Below are 18,621 nucleotides of genomic sequence, written 5' to 3' on the forward strand. Positions count from 1 at the left end.
GCCTGGTTTGAATCGCTCTCGCTCACTGCTCATCGTTGATACGTAACAAAAAAAGAGGTTAGAGCGACAAAACAGAAAACAACTTTCGGTACGTTTAATTCGCAAAAAATCGGATATATATAGCCGGAGCAGCAAACTAACACCACAGCAGAGAACCACGAAGTTGTAAATCCAAAGAAAGATAATATATTTCGACTTCCTGTCGGCAAAATTTTACAATAATCTTTGTTGAAAAATGTCTCAATGAACTACAAGTATTACATCATTTACTAAAAAAAATAAAGATCATTATATTTAATAAAATCAATAATAATTAATTACATTGTATTTAGCACAGTATATTATAGATCTGTATATCATACACATCATATAATTAGAATACCTACACATCATATATATATATGAATACCTGTACACATCATATATATATGAATACCTGTATATCATACACACCATATACTTAGAATACCTACACATTATTAGTGCGCTTTAGAGCCAGGTCTTGTTTAGTTTCTATGAATAATTCATAATTAAACTAATCAAATTTCACAATTGTGAAATTGTGTTTATTAATAAATATTTATTCATTTTTTCTAATTTTTATTCATTAAAATTATTTTTTAATTGATTTCTTTCATGTATTTGCATAACATTTATGCATATTTAGTATCTTTTTTATAATGTACGTTAAGGCGATTTAAGATCGTTGTGCTTGACAGGCATTCCCGCTGATACGCACTAAACTAGTGGCTGATCTCGAGTGGGACCCTTATGAACAGTAGTCAGTAAAATTCAGTTTTTGCACAAAAAACACAGTTTATGTAAAAAGTCGACCCAAAATTCACTTGATTAACAATAAAAAATTACTAGACTAATTTCTAGACTAATATTTCCAAAAATTTCAAAAATTATACATTTTACACTAGCTACACCACGTAATGACATGTCGCATCCATGAGAGCAGTCGGTTTCGGAGTTTACGTTTGCACCATTGAGTTATAAATAAGTCATATATAAGTTATAACTTATAGCTCAATGGTTCGCTATTCAGATTAGAATACTTATTATATTTTATTTTTTTAAGTTCGCTATTTAGATTGGAATACTTATTATATTTTATGTTATTAGGACGTATTTATAATTTTCTTATTATTTTAGGTTATTTAGAACAGTACAAAATCATTGATAATGCTGATAACAAATGCATATTTGTCGTATTCGGTTATATGCAAAGTTGGGTAAAATCATACCTCATATAATAAAATGTAAAGGCCTTTGCGTTATAAAAAAGTATCTCCGAGGGTTGTAAGAGGAAAATTAGCAATATGGAACCAGATCAGTTATCATTATTCTCATTAAAGCAGCTAAATGGCATTTATTCAGCACTGACATACTTTTAGACTTTTTTATATTCTAACAAAAAATGTTAGTTCCCAAAAGCATATAGACCTAAATATTAGAAGAGGTTTGTTTGACACTGACAACAGAGTTTTTAAATAATTCAGACAATGAAAAAGTAATAAAGTTACATTTCTTACTTTTCTGAATTTCTTGTTTCCAACTACATATTTAAGCCAAATTGTAAAAAACAAAAATAGTGTCTTATATGTAAAACTGAATTACGTGCAAGTACTGTAATTGCGGAGTACTGTGCTAAAGTAATATTTCGTTTGGGTTTGGGTAGTTTACAAAAAAAACTATTTTATAAGATAATATTTATTGGCTATTTGATTTGAATAATACAGTGCTTTTAAAATACCTTCTAAAAATGATATCAAAAAAATAGTAATGCTCTGAAGATTTACAATGAATAAACATGTGGCAAAATGAACATAACAGCTGCAATAATTACAGAAAAAACTCTTCTACGACGACGGAAATAAATCGAAAGTTAATATAAATTCTTTAAAAAGTTATAACTTCTTTACTCATGAACGTTACATCGGCTACTAACAATAATAATAATCAGTACCCCTAATTAAAACGCTTGATATGTCGCATTAAAATTATCGAATATAAACATTTCATAAGTACATAAACAAATTAAAATCATAATAGAAGAAAAAAAAATTCTATCAAATAAAAATCCTTAATTTTCCGTTCAATAATTAAACAAAAAATAGAAATACGTAACTCATGAGATATCTTAATTTAAAAAACCTTCGTAAGGTTGCAGCATTAGAATTAAAATCTCTTTTGAGAAAATTAAACAGATTAAATCTATGATAATAAATTCGTTTACATCAACTTGATAAAGTATACCGTTTTACCACTGGTAATTAATTTGTATGAGCGATAATTTATATTTATCATTAATGTGTGAAATCTAAAATACTAAATAAATAGTAAACAATAAAATATCTTTTGCAAAAATTAGCATCTCAAAACTTAATTATTTTTTCATAATAAAGAAGCAGAAACTGAATGTATATCATGCTGTTTCCTGTTTACACTGGTTTGTGAAAGACTTCTCAAATGAGGAGTACCAACGAGTTTGTCATTTTCTGGAACGAAGCTGTTTCTCAGTTTCTGCAGTTGTTAATTTTCATTATTAACCTTACTAGCTTAAACGTTATGAAAGTATACATAAATAACTAACATTAAAATAACTTTAACTTTACTTTGCTTCCCCGTGAAGCAACCAGGTGGAGTCTACGTCGACAACTCATTCCAGAATATCTTGTTCGACTTGTAATGGAAATGTATACGAATACTAAGACTCTTGTCAGCACAACGGTTGGAAACACAGAAGCATTTGACATCGGCGTTGGAGTTCACCAAGGCTCGATTCTCAGTCCACTGTTATTTATAACTGTGATGGAAGAAATCACAAAACCGATACGCACTGGTGACATTTGGAATCTAATATATGCTGATGATATTGCTTTAACAACCACGTCTGAGCAGAATACAGCACAGATGTTTGAAGATTGGAACACCAGACTCGCCGATCATGGATTCAAAGTCAACATCAGCAAAACCAAAGCAATGAACACTGGTGAACCCATCCAATCCACAGCTACTGGACGATGGCCCTGTTCAGTTTGTAAAGCTGGTGTAGGTAACAATTCAATCAAGTGTCAGCAGTGTAACCAGTGGTGTCACAAACGTTGTTCAAAAATAATTGGTACTTTATCTAAAGTGTCCAATTTTGTTTGTCCTACTTGCATCAATCCACAAAAACAAATTCGAAATAGCACTGTTTTTGAAGCCATTAAAATAGAGAAAGTCACATCGTTTCAATATCTAGGGGATGTTCTGGATTGTACTGGAACAGCTGAAGCTGCCGTTCGAGCACGCATACGTGCAGCCTGGAATAAATGGCATCTCCTTGCCTCTATATTGATGCGGCGTGACATCCCACTACCACTACGGTCAAGACTTTATAAATCTGTGATACGTTCGGTCTTGTTATATGGTGCAGAAACATGGCCAATGACAACCAAACTGGAACAATAATTTCAATGAACCGCCATGAAAATGCTCCGATGGATGCAACGAATTAGTCTGAAGGACCACATCAAATCTACCGAAATCCTGCGTCGTGCTGGTTTAGATGATATAAAGGACGAATGCCGGCAACACCGTCTGCGGTGGTTTGGTCATGTCAAACGAAGTGGAAACAGTGCCATAAATTCTCTTGCAGATGTTGAAGTACCTGGCACACGTCCCAAAGACCGTCCAAAGAAGTCCTGGTCGCAAACAATCGAGCAAGACATGAAAGCTCTAAATTTAAATGAAATGGATATAACTGATCGTCTAATTTGGCGCAAAAAGTTGATGGCAAAGTAAACAACGTCCTACCTCGGGAAACCGGGTCTCTGGACGCAAAACGAAGATTGATTGATTGACGTCTAAATAATGTATAATATTTTAAAATTAATTTTTAAAATTTGTTAAATTTTCTAAATTTCAAAGACAAAAATTCAACCAAAACTCAAAAAGAACTAATGACAAGGATCAAATTCAACAAACTAAAATATTAAATAGATGACTTTTGGACAGGTTAGGTTTGAAAAAGCCGACGAGTTTGTTTATAAACGGCGTGTAGAAGAAAAAACTACAAATTTAGCTAAGAACATGGGTGTTCTCAGAAGTATGCAATTTCAAATTTGAGAGATGAAAGAAATGCCATTTTGAAATCTCAATGATGAGCGTTCGGCAAGAAGAGTGGATCAAACGCAAGACCGAAAATGCCAAAACAGTTGGCTCCAAAACGCAATTTTTATAAAAATTACGACACATGTGTAAGAAGCTGTACGCGAATTTTTCGAAGACCTAAGCAAATAACATAATAGTAATGTTCTACAAAAAGTTAATGCGAACAAACTCATATATATTTCTTTAAAAACATTAAAAAAACTTTTAAATTATATCAAGTTTCAATTTTCCTTAATTTCACTAAAATATATTAGTCCTTGTATTTCTCGTCAGATATTGAAATAGCAATACAGTTTGCGTAGAGTGAAATCAAATCTATAACATTATTTTAAAAAAAGGTTTAAAGGTTTATCACGCTCTTCATAGGCCCAGAGGAATCAACACGCCACAGGCATAGTATACGAAAACATACTAAACGATGTATCACATACGGAGCATGAGATAGGCGGGGATTTTTTTGTGATATTCGAATTGAACTCAGTTACTGCGAAACAGAACCAGGAACCACGCAGCTCAATCAAGGAGTCGGACAAACATCTGACTGATACCATGAAGACACATAGAGACAGTCTGTTTTATATAACAGTGGCATAAAGGCATTCACGTGGCTCAATTATATGCCTAGGAAAACTGAAATTTCGAAATTTTTATAACTTTTTTTTAAACATCTGATTAGAAAGAAGTTTATCGAAAATAATGTCCAGGGTAAAGACAAGAACTGTTGCAATATTTTCAAATTTAATGAAGTCACCGATTGTCAAAGATTCGGATATATATATATAGGTATCATATGAATAAGTTTTGACGTCTGCTGCAAAGAATAAATTGATAACGACTTGGTTTTACCTTGATTCAATTTTTATCGTTTTGTGACATGCAAATACACAATACACCCAAAAATTGCAAAAGCTGTCCCAATAGACATCAATAAACCTCAAATAGACATCCAACAAAGAATGATTATATCATTACCAACTCGACGCCTTAATGCTAACTCCAATAACAATGGGGAACAAAGGATTCGAATTTGACAAAATGATCCCCGCGTGAACCTAGAAAGAGCGTAATAGATCTTTTTTGTAATTGCACTGATGATAATAAAAGTTTTTTTTATCGAAATAGATCTATATGCTTACCTAATTTACAGAATGCAGTAACATATGAATAATCCTTTTCGATAAATATTATTCTGGTGCCAAGCCGTTTATACACTTGAATATCAGAGTGCAAATTTTAAACTTGATATTTTTTCGACAGAATCAGCCAAAGGAGTTGTCGCATGATCGGCTAGACTATACTTTTTATATCTAGTGTCTAAACTTATCACAATTTATGCAAAGTAAATTACAAACAATATTTCAAAATTAACTTCAATGTTTTATTATATAATATTGAAAAAATTTGTATCCAAATTAGAGCAAGAATTAGACCAACTTACTAATCCAAAAAATGAATTGTTACACGCCTCTAACAGCCAAAGATACGCATATATTAACATGTACCAAGTTCCGTTATCCAAAGATTTTTTCACCAATTTCAATTCCCGTAATTGAGAAGCACATGTTAATATACTTGCAAGCTACACCTTGAAAACCGCGAGATTTCTTAAAACAATGAAAAGTAGGTCATCAAAATAAAGCAAAGTGGATGGAATTGTTTGTTGTACGCAGTTGAGTTTGAAGTAAGATGCGTTGTGGGATGTTCTGTGTATAGCTTGTTCACAGATTTGGGTTTACTTTCTCAATGCATGAAAAACATGTGATTGGAAATAACCCAAACAAGCGTTATACAAGATTTGGTTAAGTAGAAAGAAAAAAGATGTGAGTTGGTGAGTTCAAGTAGTTGAAACAGTATACAGTAAGTAACTATCAAGCGACATTTGTTCTATACACATATCGCTTCCAAGTTTTGTCACAACTATAGCACGTATACTAGCTAATGTTAGGTTTTCAAAATGCTATGAAATAAACAGATTTATAGGTTATTATATTATAGTCAACTTATAGTTGTTTATGACAATAAAATCATTAAAATAAAAAACGACAATAAAGTCATATTTGATTCTAATTTCCAACTATGCATAATTATAACAAACAGAATAAGAATAAACATTGATTACTAACGGAAATGAATGATGAACCATCGGATTGATAAATTGCCTTGACCATGCCAACAGGAATGCAAACAAGTGAGAGGAACGCAATGAACCAGCCTAAAATATCAGCCCAGACAGGAAAGATGTACGAACCGTAATTTATCGGAGAATAATTGGACCAGTTAAATACCATTATGAACTGAAAATGTTTATTTTCAAAAGTTGGAATAAATATAAATCGGCTTTAGTATGTAATAATTTCAACTAACAAGAATGAGAGCGGGAGAGACAACGTACCAACAACATTTGAAGTAGAATAGAGGTTCCTTACCATTCATACTCGCGATGTTTTTCGACAGTCTGTTGGCTCCTGTAACGTAAGAAATAAATTAAGTGATTATTTTTTTATAACACATGCATGCATAATTTCTATTATGGATTTGATCGCACTAGAAAGAAATACTATTTGTATTGTATTTTATTGTAAATACTATTGTATACTATTTATAACAGTTTAAAAATTATATTACTATTGATGGTGCAATCTAAATAAGCGTGAGAATTTTTTTATTTTAAATATTTTGTTTTTACAGTGTTTAATCAGTTCAGAGGTCTGAGTTATTTTTTTTTATAATTCAGTATTCATGACAATAAAAATATTCCAGGAGGAATTTTTCGTTTAAAATTTGAATTTAAATCGCTACACTCAATCACAACAATTAAAAAAATAAATAAAAAAAAAATGGTCGAAATTATAAATATTAAAATACATAAAACGTTAAACAACACACAAAAAATCTATGTAAAAAGTTTACCGTAAAACCAGTTAATAGCCACAACTTCGAAGAATGCAATTAGCATTAATGAAATTCCAGATGAATAATAATCAATGAGTTTGAAAAAGTATATCCCACCCTGTCACAAATATTTAACAGAGATCAAGAGAAAAGTAATTAAATTTACTAGCAATCAGGTTACGAGTATATGGCGTTTGTCGTAACTCGTTCGCTAGAAGCGGTGATATTTGCAACTAACTTCATGTAATGGTAAAAACGAAATATCAACAATATCATAATAACACATTTTTTTAGCACTCAAAACAATTTTCGAATGCTTTATTCCAAAGACAAGACATTGTAGAAAATCCATCTACATGTATTTAATTACGAATTAATTCAAAAAATTTTGTTTCGGCTGCTGTTGTAAAAGATTCTTGTGCACTATCTGATCGTAAGTTAAGTTCAAAAGGTGATTTTTAATTTTATATCTTTTTGATAACTTGATCTGACAAGATGGCAGAACATTGGTAACATAAGAAGAGCGCTGTGAAAAGCCGACCAGAAAATTAAAATTCATTTCGGCATAGAAACAAGGCTGATGATCAGGCTGGTATAAACAACAAATCCACGTTTGTTAGCGAAGTTTGTGAAGCGTCATATACAGATGACTTGGTTGTTATTATCTAACATGCGTATGAGTGAGTATACGATAGTTGATAGCATTTATAACAGTATAACAGTCGTTTCTATGACGTTTCTGGATAAAGAACGTCAAGTTATAAATTTGATCTGGCGGCCTGCTTGTGATAGAATTATTTTCAAAAAATATATATTGATAGTTTAGTGTTAAAATAATATAACAGAACAAAACATTTGCTACAAATGTACTTTTTACATTTACAAATATAAATGTATTTATGATTAAGATTTCAGACAATTATGAGTTGCGATCAAAACGGCCTAAACAGTCTGATAGTTTCAGCAATGATACGTCAGGATTGAGTCAAAATTTCTGCGTCTCATAAAATGTTCGTAGAGATAGAAGTACAAATATATTGGAGTTACAGGTTCGTAAGTAAGATAGGGGAAGATTTGTTAGGTTGAGATGGGTGGATACATAAGAAATGCAGGACACGATTGCCGTGTGGAAAAACAAAACAAATGATATCGCCACAACAAGGAGTACAAGTTGCCAAAGAATATGCAGCAATGAACCACCAGGCATGAAACTCCCCTGATATAAAAAGATTGATTATGATGATCAATAAAAAAAATTCACGTTAAGCCAATTGAGATTAAATAATCGAAAAAAAAATTTAATTTGAACAAACCTAGTTAAAAAATTCAAATCATGCTTCAACTATTTAAGCATTAATAATTATTTACTTAGTTTTAAATTATTTTATGCAGGTTACCAGGGTAAAATGCTGATAGCCTCAAATATTAGCTCTCAAGTTTCAATGAATTTTATGAAATATAAAAGAGATAATTTTAGAAAAAAATACGTGGGTAATGTTAGGCAATCCAAGAAAATATGCCACAACACAAACGACTAATGTGACTACTTCTCTTCTTTTCAATATTCTGTGATATGGCTTTTTTATGTGATCTTTCAGGGTTGTCAAAACAACTTCAACGGATGCAAACTAAAATTAGGTATTATTAAGTTTAGACAAAATATCATCTTCATCACTTATTTTTTTCAGCTACTCAAATTTAAATTTACCTTACTCTACCTTTAATTATCAAAATATGTAGACGAAAATTTTGTACATTTCCTATATCTACACACACAAAAAAGTAAAAATCATAAGAAAAACAATATTGAAGATCATCAATAAAAAAGCCACTATCAAATGTCCCAAGCACAACTATTAAGCCGATCAGAATAATATGTAATGAAAATTTTCACATACACATTTAAATATAATACAAATTCATTTACTGAGTATTTCATTCAAAGAAAATTTAACGAGAATGTGAAAATCACAAAATTTCTACAATAATCAATTATAAATCCAACTTGGCTGTCTATACCGAGACAGATGAGATTAAAAAAAAAGAAGAAAGCCATGATGTTGCCCCATGGATAGGTCATTGGAATGAAAGCTTCTGGATAAATTTGAAAAACTAAACTGGGACCTGAAATTTTCAAAACGGTACATTCTCAATATAATCTAAAATAATTTGTTGAAAATAGAATTATCCAGTTCATCATGAAAATTTAATAAAACTGTTGTTATCCAAATTCATTATGCAGATAAGGCCTTATTTAGATTTTTCATAAACAATCTTCAGTGCTGTAGTTATATAGTTTCTTTAAACAAAGCAAAGTTTATTAGTTGGTATCGTATTCTTCACCTTTGTTGTTGTCATGCCTTTGTTCTTCAATGTTATTGAAATTAGTATTAAAGCGTCATGTTGGTAATGTTATCATTGTTTGTTGGATGTTTATTTGGGGTTTATTGATATTTATAAGAACAGCTTCTGCAATTTTTAGATGTATTGTGTTGGTGTTTTGATAAGTTATTTATGTGCTGTTGTCAAGAATTTGGCGGGTTATTGGAGTGTTGATTGCAAGTGAGATTTGATGGCTCCTCTTTGTGTATGCATTGTCCCACAATGTCTACATATTCTGAGGAACAGCAAAAGAAAGTATATATGGCACTCGACATAAAATATTAATTAAAACTTAATTTTAAATTTTGATGTTAATACACTGAAGCTCATTAAAGTATACACTTTCACCGAAACAAATCATGCTTGAGTGTATTTTAGAATAATGTGATGCATCAGTCTATTAGTCACCTAATTGAACATACAATTTTTTTTAATCTTACGTTACATCATGTTAATTTGGATTATCGATAGGATGTACAAAAAGCTATTAAAGATCTTAGAATGTTTTGTGTGCAAAATGACAACTCTTATTCCAATACATGTAGTTTTTAAAATCAGCTTAACATTAAATTTTTTTACATGAATATCGATTAATTGTATTGTACTATTGTACTAATCCTAACCATGGCCATAACCTTAGCCCTGCGACAACGCGATTTTCTGCACAAAAATTAATACCCAGACATATGTAAATTTATATTATAATGTTTATGAAAATTTTTTTAAAAGTGTGTGTGTATTGAATTTCATATCCCGGGATATAAAATTCAAGCCATGAGGTGTATTTATGAGTACTGAGTCTTTTGTTTTGAACTTCATTGAGTTAATTTTTCATGGTAACAGCTTTTTTCGCATCTGTTCCATTCATCTAGTAGGTTATTCAACGTAGCTGGTATATGCTGAACTCTATTTTGTTTTGCTTCTAACTCCCGAAAGTTTTATATATATATATACATATATATATATATATATATATATATATATATATATTTATTTATTATTATTATTATTATTATTATCAAAAGATTTATCTAGCGCTAGTTAGTTATATATGATATATATATATATATATATAATTAACTTTATTAAAATTTGTATTGACAAACTTTACCTTCTTTGGCCAGTTCTTCAATATCAATATTCAGTTTGTTTGAAACAAATCCTAAAATGGAAAATATGGCAAACCCTGACAGCAAACTTGTACCCGAGTTTAAAAAACACACAAATAAACAGTCCCTGTTATTTGAAAAAATGTATTAACAAATTATTTCAAATTGAAAAATACCTCAATTTTTTAATATTTTAAAAACCATATTCTTGAACTTTTTCGAATATTCATCTCCATTGAGTAAATTTTGTTTACAATTTACAGTCAAAATAAAATTAGATATTTTTTATTGATTTATCTAACTTTTTTACACATCTTGTTCAATTTTTACTAGCAGGAAAACTAACTTGTGTTGCCAAAATATTCTCATGCAAAACAATTAACCTGAAAACGTTATTCTTTTTATTGCTGTAGCTTGCAAACGCAATCATGGAGCCAAAGGCAATTCCAATGGAATTAAAATTTTGAGCTGCAGCATTGACCCATACCTTTAAGGTTAAAGCAATTTAAATCGGCATGAAAGATCATTATAAATAAAGTCATTTTTAATTAATATTCTATTTTCATCATTTTTTCCAGCCAGCAATTATCATCAATTCAAAACAACGTCAAGTAGCATTTATTATAATTGAGTCCCTTATCCAGGGCCTCTGCGAAAAAATGTGGCCTCCTCAAAAAAGTTATTGTAACATGGATACAAATTTTTGTAGAATACTTGTTAAAAACTCTCGTTTTATTAGAGAAACTGATCAAAAATGTAAAATAAGCAAATAAAAAGGTTGTCAATTATTGTCATGTTGGTGCTAAAAATTAAATAATAAAAATAACTAAGTGTCTATTTTTTCGTTACCACAGGGCTTCCACACCTGTAAACTAGGCCCGCCCTTGTACACATAGATGCAGTTTAAACGGCTTTGTTAGCTGCTTAAGATATCATTAACAATTTTACTCAGCTGTTTTGTGACGTCAGTAGTGTGGTTTAAAATTGCATAATTAACAATGATATACAGAGCCTTTGTATGCCGCTTTCTTTAGTAATTAAAAAAGATACCAAATTTTAAACTACTGCTTTTTTGAGTTCCTTGTGTATTATAAAAATAATCAAATATTAATCAATTATCAAGTTTTACGATAAAATTTTTAACGAGCTTACGGCAAAATGTTGTCTGCCGTCATCAGTTGCGTAATGTGCCCAGCTCGTAATACATTTCTTCTTTAAAATGTAAAGCTTTAGTGTACAACTGACGAATTGCTTTCTTGTACAAATAGTGTTAATTTGCGATGTGCGACATTTTAATGCAGCACACTTAATTTAGAATAAACTGCACTAAAAAACAAATTTGATTGCAGTTTTGCATTTGATAATACTGTCTAATTATCAAATAAAACATAAAAATAATTTAATTTTATCCTTCAACTCACAAAAATCCAATAAACATTAAAGTAAATGAATAAAAAAAATTAACTTTTGGAGATAAAATTTTTTGCCAATTGGGTGTGATGAAGTACAAGATTCCATCTTTGGATCCTGGAAGAGTAACTCCGTAACCCATCATCATCAATATGATTAAATAAGGAAATGTGGCGGTAAAGTAAACCACCTAAACGGTGCAAATATAATCAGGCAATTATTACATTTAAATTTGATCAAAGCTTAACTGTAATTTTAAGAGTATATGTGAATTGTAAATTGAATTAAATTAGTTTACAAAATTGTTTAATCACTTTTTGATCAAAAAGTTAGGTTAGACGTTGTGAGTAGGTTGCCACGCCTTGCAACGTTATTTCATGCTTATGTGGTTCGAAAACCATCTGCTTAAAGCTCAAAAACTATCAAACCTCTCTTGATTACAATGTGTATATCGTATGATTTTGATGCACAGCATTTGTGTGCAAATTTTAATTTGTAACTAAGTAAAGAATAATTTGTAAAAAAAAACCTTTGTTTTAAAATTCTTCGCTTTTTTGTGGCCCACTTCCTTGTATTTTATCCAATTTTTTCACTTTCAAATTTCCTCTCTCCTCTATAGGTTTCCATGTTTCATCATTCATACACAGTTTTATAAAGCTTCTCTAAGTTTTACAAGACTCGTCTGCTGCTTTGAGCGTCAACGTAGTCCCTTATAGTAGTCCCTTACTCAGTAACAATTAATAATGCAAAACACCAAATGTTTGAGCGGCTTGTAAAAAATTAAAATACTTGTATTGAAAACTTGAAAATTTCATCTGTTGTATCTATTAACCAGATATCATAATTATGTCAATTGAAATTGTAAAATCTAGAACATTTAACTTCGTAAAATAATAAAACACCTTTCCAGTTAATTGGACCCCTTTGAAAAGGCAAAGATAAACCAAGATCCATATTGAAAGTAACAACAATGCAAGTTCCCACTGTATTGTTTCAGGTACATCAATACCAGATGATTGTTTCAAGATTTTTTTCCTGGTTAAAAAAGCATGTAAATAAAAAATATAGCTTGCTATATCACAATGCGCATCCATTTCTATTTTAAAATATGGATAGCAATAATTATTTGATCTCTGGCAGCCAATGAATGATGGTAAATCTTTGAAGACAAAAAATTATCAACAATAATAACTATTATTTAATATTCTTAAAAGAGTAGACGCATGATAGCGGAAAAGATATTGAAAACCACATAAAAAACAAAAACAAAAGTGATTATTTCAGGAGAAAGTGAAACATTACAAACACATTCAAAGAAACTAGAGGTCGGCAAGTTATCTCAGATGGTAGAAGTGTCATGTCCCGCAGTGGCTTGGTTCAAAAACTTTATTAGAAAAACATAGTTTTGTACGCCATGCATATGGGTGCATGATGCGGCGTTTGTGCGTGCATAAAAATATGTATGTTGCACAAAAAATGCTTGCACCGTTGAAAAAAAATTTAAAAATTTGTAACATTATAAAACAAAGTATACAAAAATAGAAATCAGTCTGTTCTTTAGAAACTTGGACAATAAAGAAACGAAACAAAAACAGATAGGAAGCATTTAAAAAGATTGCCACAAAAATTGTTAGAAATCAATTAGAAACAGAAAGTTATAAGAAAATGAAAAAGCATTTGTGAAAGAATCAAAGCAAGAGGACCACAACTTTTTGAAACGCCAGATAAAAAACGCTTATTAAAACTGTTTTGTGAGAAAAAGAAACTGAAAAAAAATGTGAAAACCCTGCTAAAAGAAAGATAAGATCCCACTATAGAATGGACTAGGGTGGGAACGTTAAATTCAATGAAAGTAGCTAAAGGTATATGAGGATTTTGGAAATCAAGAGAAAAGGTGGATGTCATCACCCTTATAAGTCCCTTAAAGGATCAAAGATTATTGATTGATTGATTGAATGATTGATGACACGTTCAAAATCAAAATTGAACAATCCAAAAATCAATGCCATAATTTACATTTGTTTAAAATTTATAATGAATTTTGTTGATATAAACAAATAAACCAAAATTAATATTATAAATATCAAATAATATGTACCTAAAAAATTGTGCAGAGGGTGATTCCTTTGTAACATTGTCTTTAATGAAGCTCGCATTATTGAATTCACCCGTATCATTATATTTATAGACAGCACATGTAGAAATGTCATTCCACCAGTTATTGCAAGAAGACCAAGGCAGTGGAGTTTGAAATGATTCAATCAAAAAATACAGTGCCCATGATAGTATAACGTTATAATATGTTGCCAGGAAAAAACTCAACATAACTGTAGACAAACCAACACCTTTTTTGATAAATAATATAGATGTGTTAACTTGCAGTGAATTGTAACATAAATAAGGGAAATGTAGATCTTTTAAATAATTCTATGTACATCTATGTAAAAAATAAGAATTAAGAAGAAATAGTTTTCATCAACTCTTACTAATTTTAATGATGTAGCAAAATTTAATGCTTGAAGATTGCATTTTGCAGCAACTGACCCAAAGATTTCTTTACTGTTCTTCAAAAGAAATAGGGCTATATCACTTTTTAAAGCTTGTTTTGACGAAACATCAACACATTGTTCGAGTGGCGTGATGGCCTAGTGGTTGAAGACGCCTAATCCTGTTTTGCGGTGTGTGCAGTGACCGGGTTCGAGTATGATTATATATTCACATAAGCTGTTTGTGTGTTGATTTCTCTAAACTTTGGAAATGTGTAAGCCATTTGACATTTCATTTGTCTTTCACACAAACGAATTATGTTTAGTAGCTTGCCACCAAGTGCACTAGGATGATATACATCAGCTATTATATTCACTTATTGATGAGAAGTAACAAGCCACGTGAATGCAGTAAAAATTGTAGAAAAACATATTACAGAATCTTTTTAGTAATAACTGAATTGTCTGGAATGAGTGTGATGTGATTAATTAACATCAAGATTATTATAAACTAAAAACCTTGAAAAAATGGACAAAGAGATTTAATGGCACAAACTGGACCCTGATTAGTATATTGACCAACAGCCAGCTCCATGTACAAGAGAGGGATGCCACAAAGAAACAACATAACAAAGTAAGGAATTAGGAAAGCTCCTAGGAAAGAAAATTTTTGAAATGTTTACATTTAATATTCATTTAAATCCTGTTATCTAATGAAACGTATATATATACCAATCAAATTAATTTGCAATGCTCTTTCAAATAGTCTTAAGTTAATTCATTACTTGTCCTTGTGTTTGTTAATTGTCTTGTTTTATTTAACTTTAACACTACATACTTTCATATATTTTGAAAATAACTTAAATTTCCTTCATCAACCAATCTGATCTCAATAATACATTTGTTGAAATTAGATTTTGTCTCCAAACTTGAAGAAATGTGATGCTAAGATGAAATTTATAAAAGATAATTTGAATAATTTTATGGATGTATGGACAGAAATTATTTAACACAAAAAAGACTAAAAAAAAGGTATAGATTGAATTATTAAAAAATATGTTAATTAAACTCATGGAAAGATAATGTAAATGGAGAATTTCAGCTCTAAATAATTACATTTAAATACATAAAAATAGAAGTTTAAATAGATATGTTGGATGACAACACATTTAACAGAAGACAAATATGGATGTAGACTGATGTGACTGACTTTTTAACCTCTTGTTTATATTTTAATATTTTTAATTTATATAATTTTTTATGAAAATCAATAAGAAAAGTGGTAATATAAATTATGTCATATGACAGGATGCAATTAAACTCTTTAACCTTTTATATAATATAATATAACCCAAAAAATCAATCCGATGTCTCAAGTAAGAGGAGAATATAAAACATCATTCAGCTGAAAAATTAAGCTATTTTGTTGAAAGTTTGGTAAATTTTCACAATCTATTTTAGCAGAAACTGGTTGTTTATAACTCAAAAAAACAACTTCTTAACAAAAAATTGCATTACAGATACTTTGAAGATAAACACAAATATTCTGAAATCATTTCCAGCTTAACAAGAAGACTGAAGAAACTGGGAATCTTAGCAGGAAAGAAAATGAAGTAGAAAATTTATAATAACATGCTGACAACAAGCTTAAAGAACTATAAAATAGGATTTAGCATGTAACAGTAAAAATTCAAAATCTAAAAAATATATATTGAAAAAATAATTTGTTTCATTTCAATAAACATCAAAGTATCATCTGCATGCAAGATCAGGACAGGTGTGAAATTCATAAAAATTGGGAATGGGTAAGTTAATTTAATTTAATACAATGCATATTTAGAAAAAAGATTATATTTATTTACAAAAATAAACATAAAATTAGTCTTTCAAAAAATATAATTAAATTTACAAAGAGCACCCTAACCCTAACCCTAACCTCCTCCGCTACTGCTACACAAATAAGGAAATCTCCATAAATTTCCCAGTCCTACAGCATTCCCGACACATGCAAGAATATACTCAACTTCTCGACTCCATTGTTCTCGAACCATGTTACTACTTCGTTACTACGAAGGTAATGTTCGCGACGGTTTTAACTCAGCGACGAATAAGCATATGTAAAAGGCGGATTATGAAAAAACCGATTAAATAATAAATATTTAAAGGTTTAATGAAATGAAAAAAGATTTATTATTGTTTTTTATTTGTTATTTATTCAGATTAAAAATTGCATAAAACAATAAAAAAACTTCATCATAAAATCGCTATATATTAATATACCAACGATGAGGTGAAAGTTAAAAAATCGCCAAAAATTTATTTATGTGTGCATCTGAAAAATATTTGCATCTTCTAATAGACAATTTTATTCCGTAAAATACCATATATAACAAAACTTTCTCCCGTTTCGTGCACATTTTCAAAAATTCGATTGAACGCGTTAACCCTACATTTCCAAATTTGCGTCATCGGTAACGAGAAAGTTAAAAAATTGCCAAAAATCCATTTATGTGTGCATCTGGAAAAAATTTGCATCTTTTAATAGAAAATTTTATTCCCAAAAATACCATATATAACAAAACCTTCTCCCGTTTTGTGCACATTCTCAAAAATTTGATTGAACGCGTTACCTATACATTTCCAAATTTGCTCCATCGATAACGAGAAAGTTAAAAATCGCCAAAAATCTATTTATGTGTGCATCTCAAAGATATTTAAATATTCTAATAAAGAATTTCCTCTTCTAAAATATCATATAAAAGAAAACTTTCTTCCGTTTTGTGCACATCCCCAAATATTGGTCTGAACGCGTAACCCATACATTTCTTTATTTGCGTCACCGGTAACCTTAGTATACCTCTTCTTCAACTGCACTACTTAATAGATACACCGTTCAGTTGGTTTACATCCTGCAACTAACCTCTTTTTTTTCTAAGGCATTGTTGCTGCATGTTATTATGCTCTGTAGGTTTTGTAAAGATTCATCGTTGCCTTTGGGACCATTTTCAGTTAACCCTAAAAAGCATTTATTCTTCCGCAATGAGTCAATCTGTGAATTTCAATTTTTTATTGTTATCACAGGTTTTTTACATTTTTGGTTGGTGAAATTATTTCCCTGCTTTAGGTTCCTGCAAGCTTGGCCAAACCAATCCTGTTCATTCAAACTAGACTGTAATTTACTAGAAATGTTATTTCGTTTAATGAATAATATGCATTGCACAGTAATTGAGCTATAGTTCTTTAACGCGTGAACATTTAAATTTACAAAAAAAAACAAAATATGTTTTTTATTTTAGCTAAAAATTAACAAATACTAATGCAATTGCAGCAAAAAGTGAAATTTAAACATTTTAAATTGAAAAAAGTTTGTGATGACCATGTAGATGACTATAAGCCTTTCTAACACTCCTTTGTCTCCGACGAGAGTGGTTCAGCGGCGAATTTTTTACTTTGATCTTAGGTCTAATAATAACAATAAAAATAATAAATCTAACTCTAACAAAAAAATAAATATAGTTAGTAACCATAATTATATTAATAATAATAATGTTATTAGCAAGTATAATAAGAATAATAATAATTTTATTAAATCCTACTCTAATCCTAATGTAATTAATACTAATGATAAGAATAATAATTCTAATTCTATTAGTTTAATTTAAATAATATAACTAGATTTAAAAATACCAATATTCAACCTACCTCTACATTTTCACTGTTTAATATTAACATAAGATCAATTAATAAAAAATCGCTCTATATCCATCAAATAATCTCTTCCTCCTTACCTGATTTTTTTACTCTTACTGAAACTTGGCACGAGGACTCTAACTCTCCCTCTCTTATTCTTGCTACTCCTGATGGTTACAGCTTCCTTGAACTCTCTAGACCTCCAAAAAATCTTCTATCATCTTCTCATTCTTCTTATGGAGGTATCTGTCTGTTTTATAAATCTCTATTTACTGCTTCCATTAATACTTCCTTTCACTTTTCTTCTTTTGAATGTCTTGCTGTATCTCTTAAGTCTTCTTCTCTATCTTTCTATATTGCTGTAATCTATCGCCCTCCTTCTTCTTCTCTCACTTTATTTTTAGATGAATTCTACTCACTCGCTGAATCTCTCTACTCTTTTTCTATTCCTTTCTACATCTCTGGTGATTTTAACTTGCACTTCAATAATT

General features: G+C 30.1%; 2 protein-coding genes across 2 annotated transcripts in view; one reads left to right on the forward strand and one right to left on the reverse strand.

Annotated features, from left to right (window-relative positions):
- Nucleotides 1-6,245: 6,245 nt before the first annotated feature.
- HELRODRAFT_72882 (hypothetical protein) lies at nt 6,246-16,491 on the reverse strand (the record flags this gene model as incomplete). The annotated part of the gene is made up of 12 exons (XM_009013792.1): nt 6,246-6,455; nt 6,526-6,626; nt 7,072-7,171; nt 8,541-8,681; nt 9,059-9,177; nt 10,547-10,671; nt 10,928-11,031; nt 12,010-12,144; nt 12,857-12,989; nt 14,053-14,299; nt 14,960-15,094; nt 16,377-16,491. 12 exons carry the CDS (start codon nt 16,489-16,491, stop codon nt 6,246-6,248), a joined length of 1,665 nt encoding a protein of 554 aa, XP_009012040.1.
- A 906-nt stretch (nt 16,492-17,397) lies between these two features.
- The window catches only part of HELRODRAFT_168114 (hypothetical protein), a gene marked incomplete at both ends in the record, with an annotated part of 4,278 nt that continues 3,054 nt past the window's right edge, over nt 17,398-18,621 (forward strand). The window contains one exon of the mRNA XM_009013793.1: nt 17,398-17,521. Within this exon, the coding sequence (XP_009012041.1) occupies nt 17,398-17,521 (124 nt within the window). The remainder of the gene's footprint in view (nt 17,522-18,621) is intronic.

The sequence above is a fragment of the Helobdella robusta genome (assembly GCF_000326865.2).
Source record: "Helobdella robusta unplaced genomic scaffold HELROscaffold_12, whole genome shotgun sequence".
NCBI lineage: Eukaryota > Metazoa > Annelida > Clitellata > Rhynchobdellida > Glossiphoniidae > Helobdella > Helobdella robusta.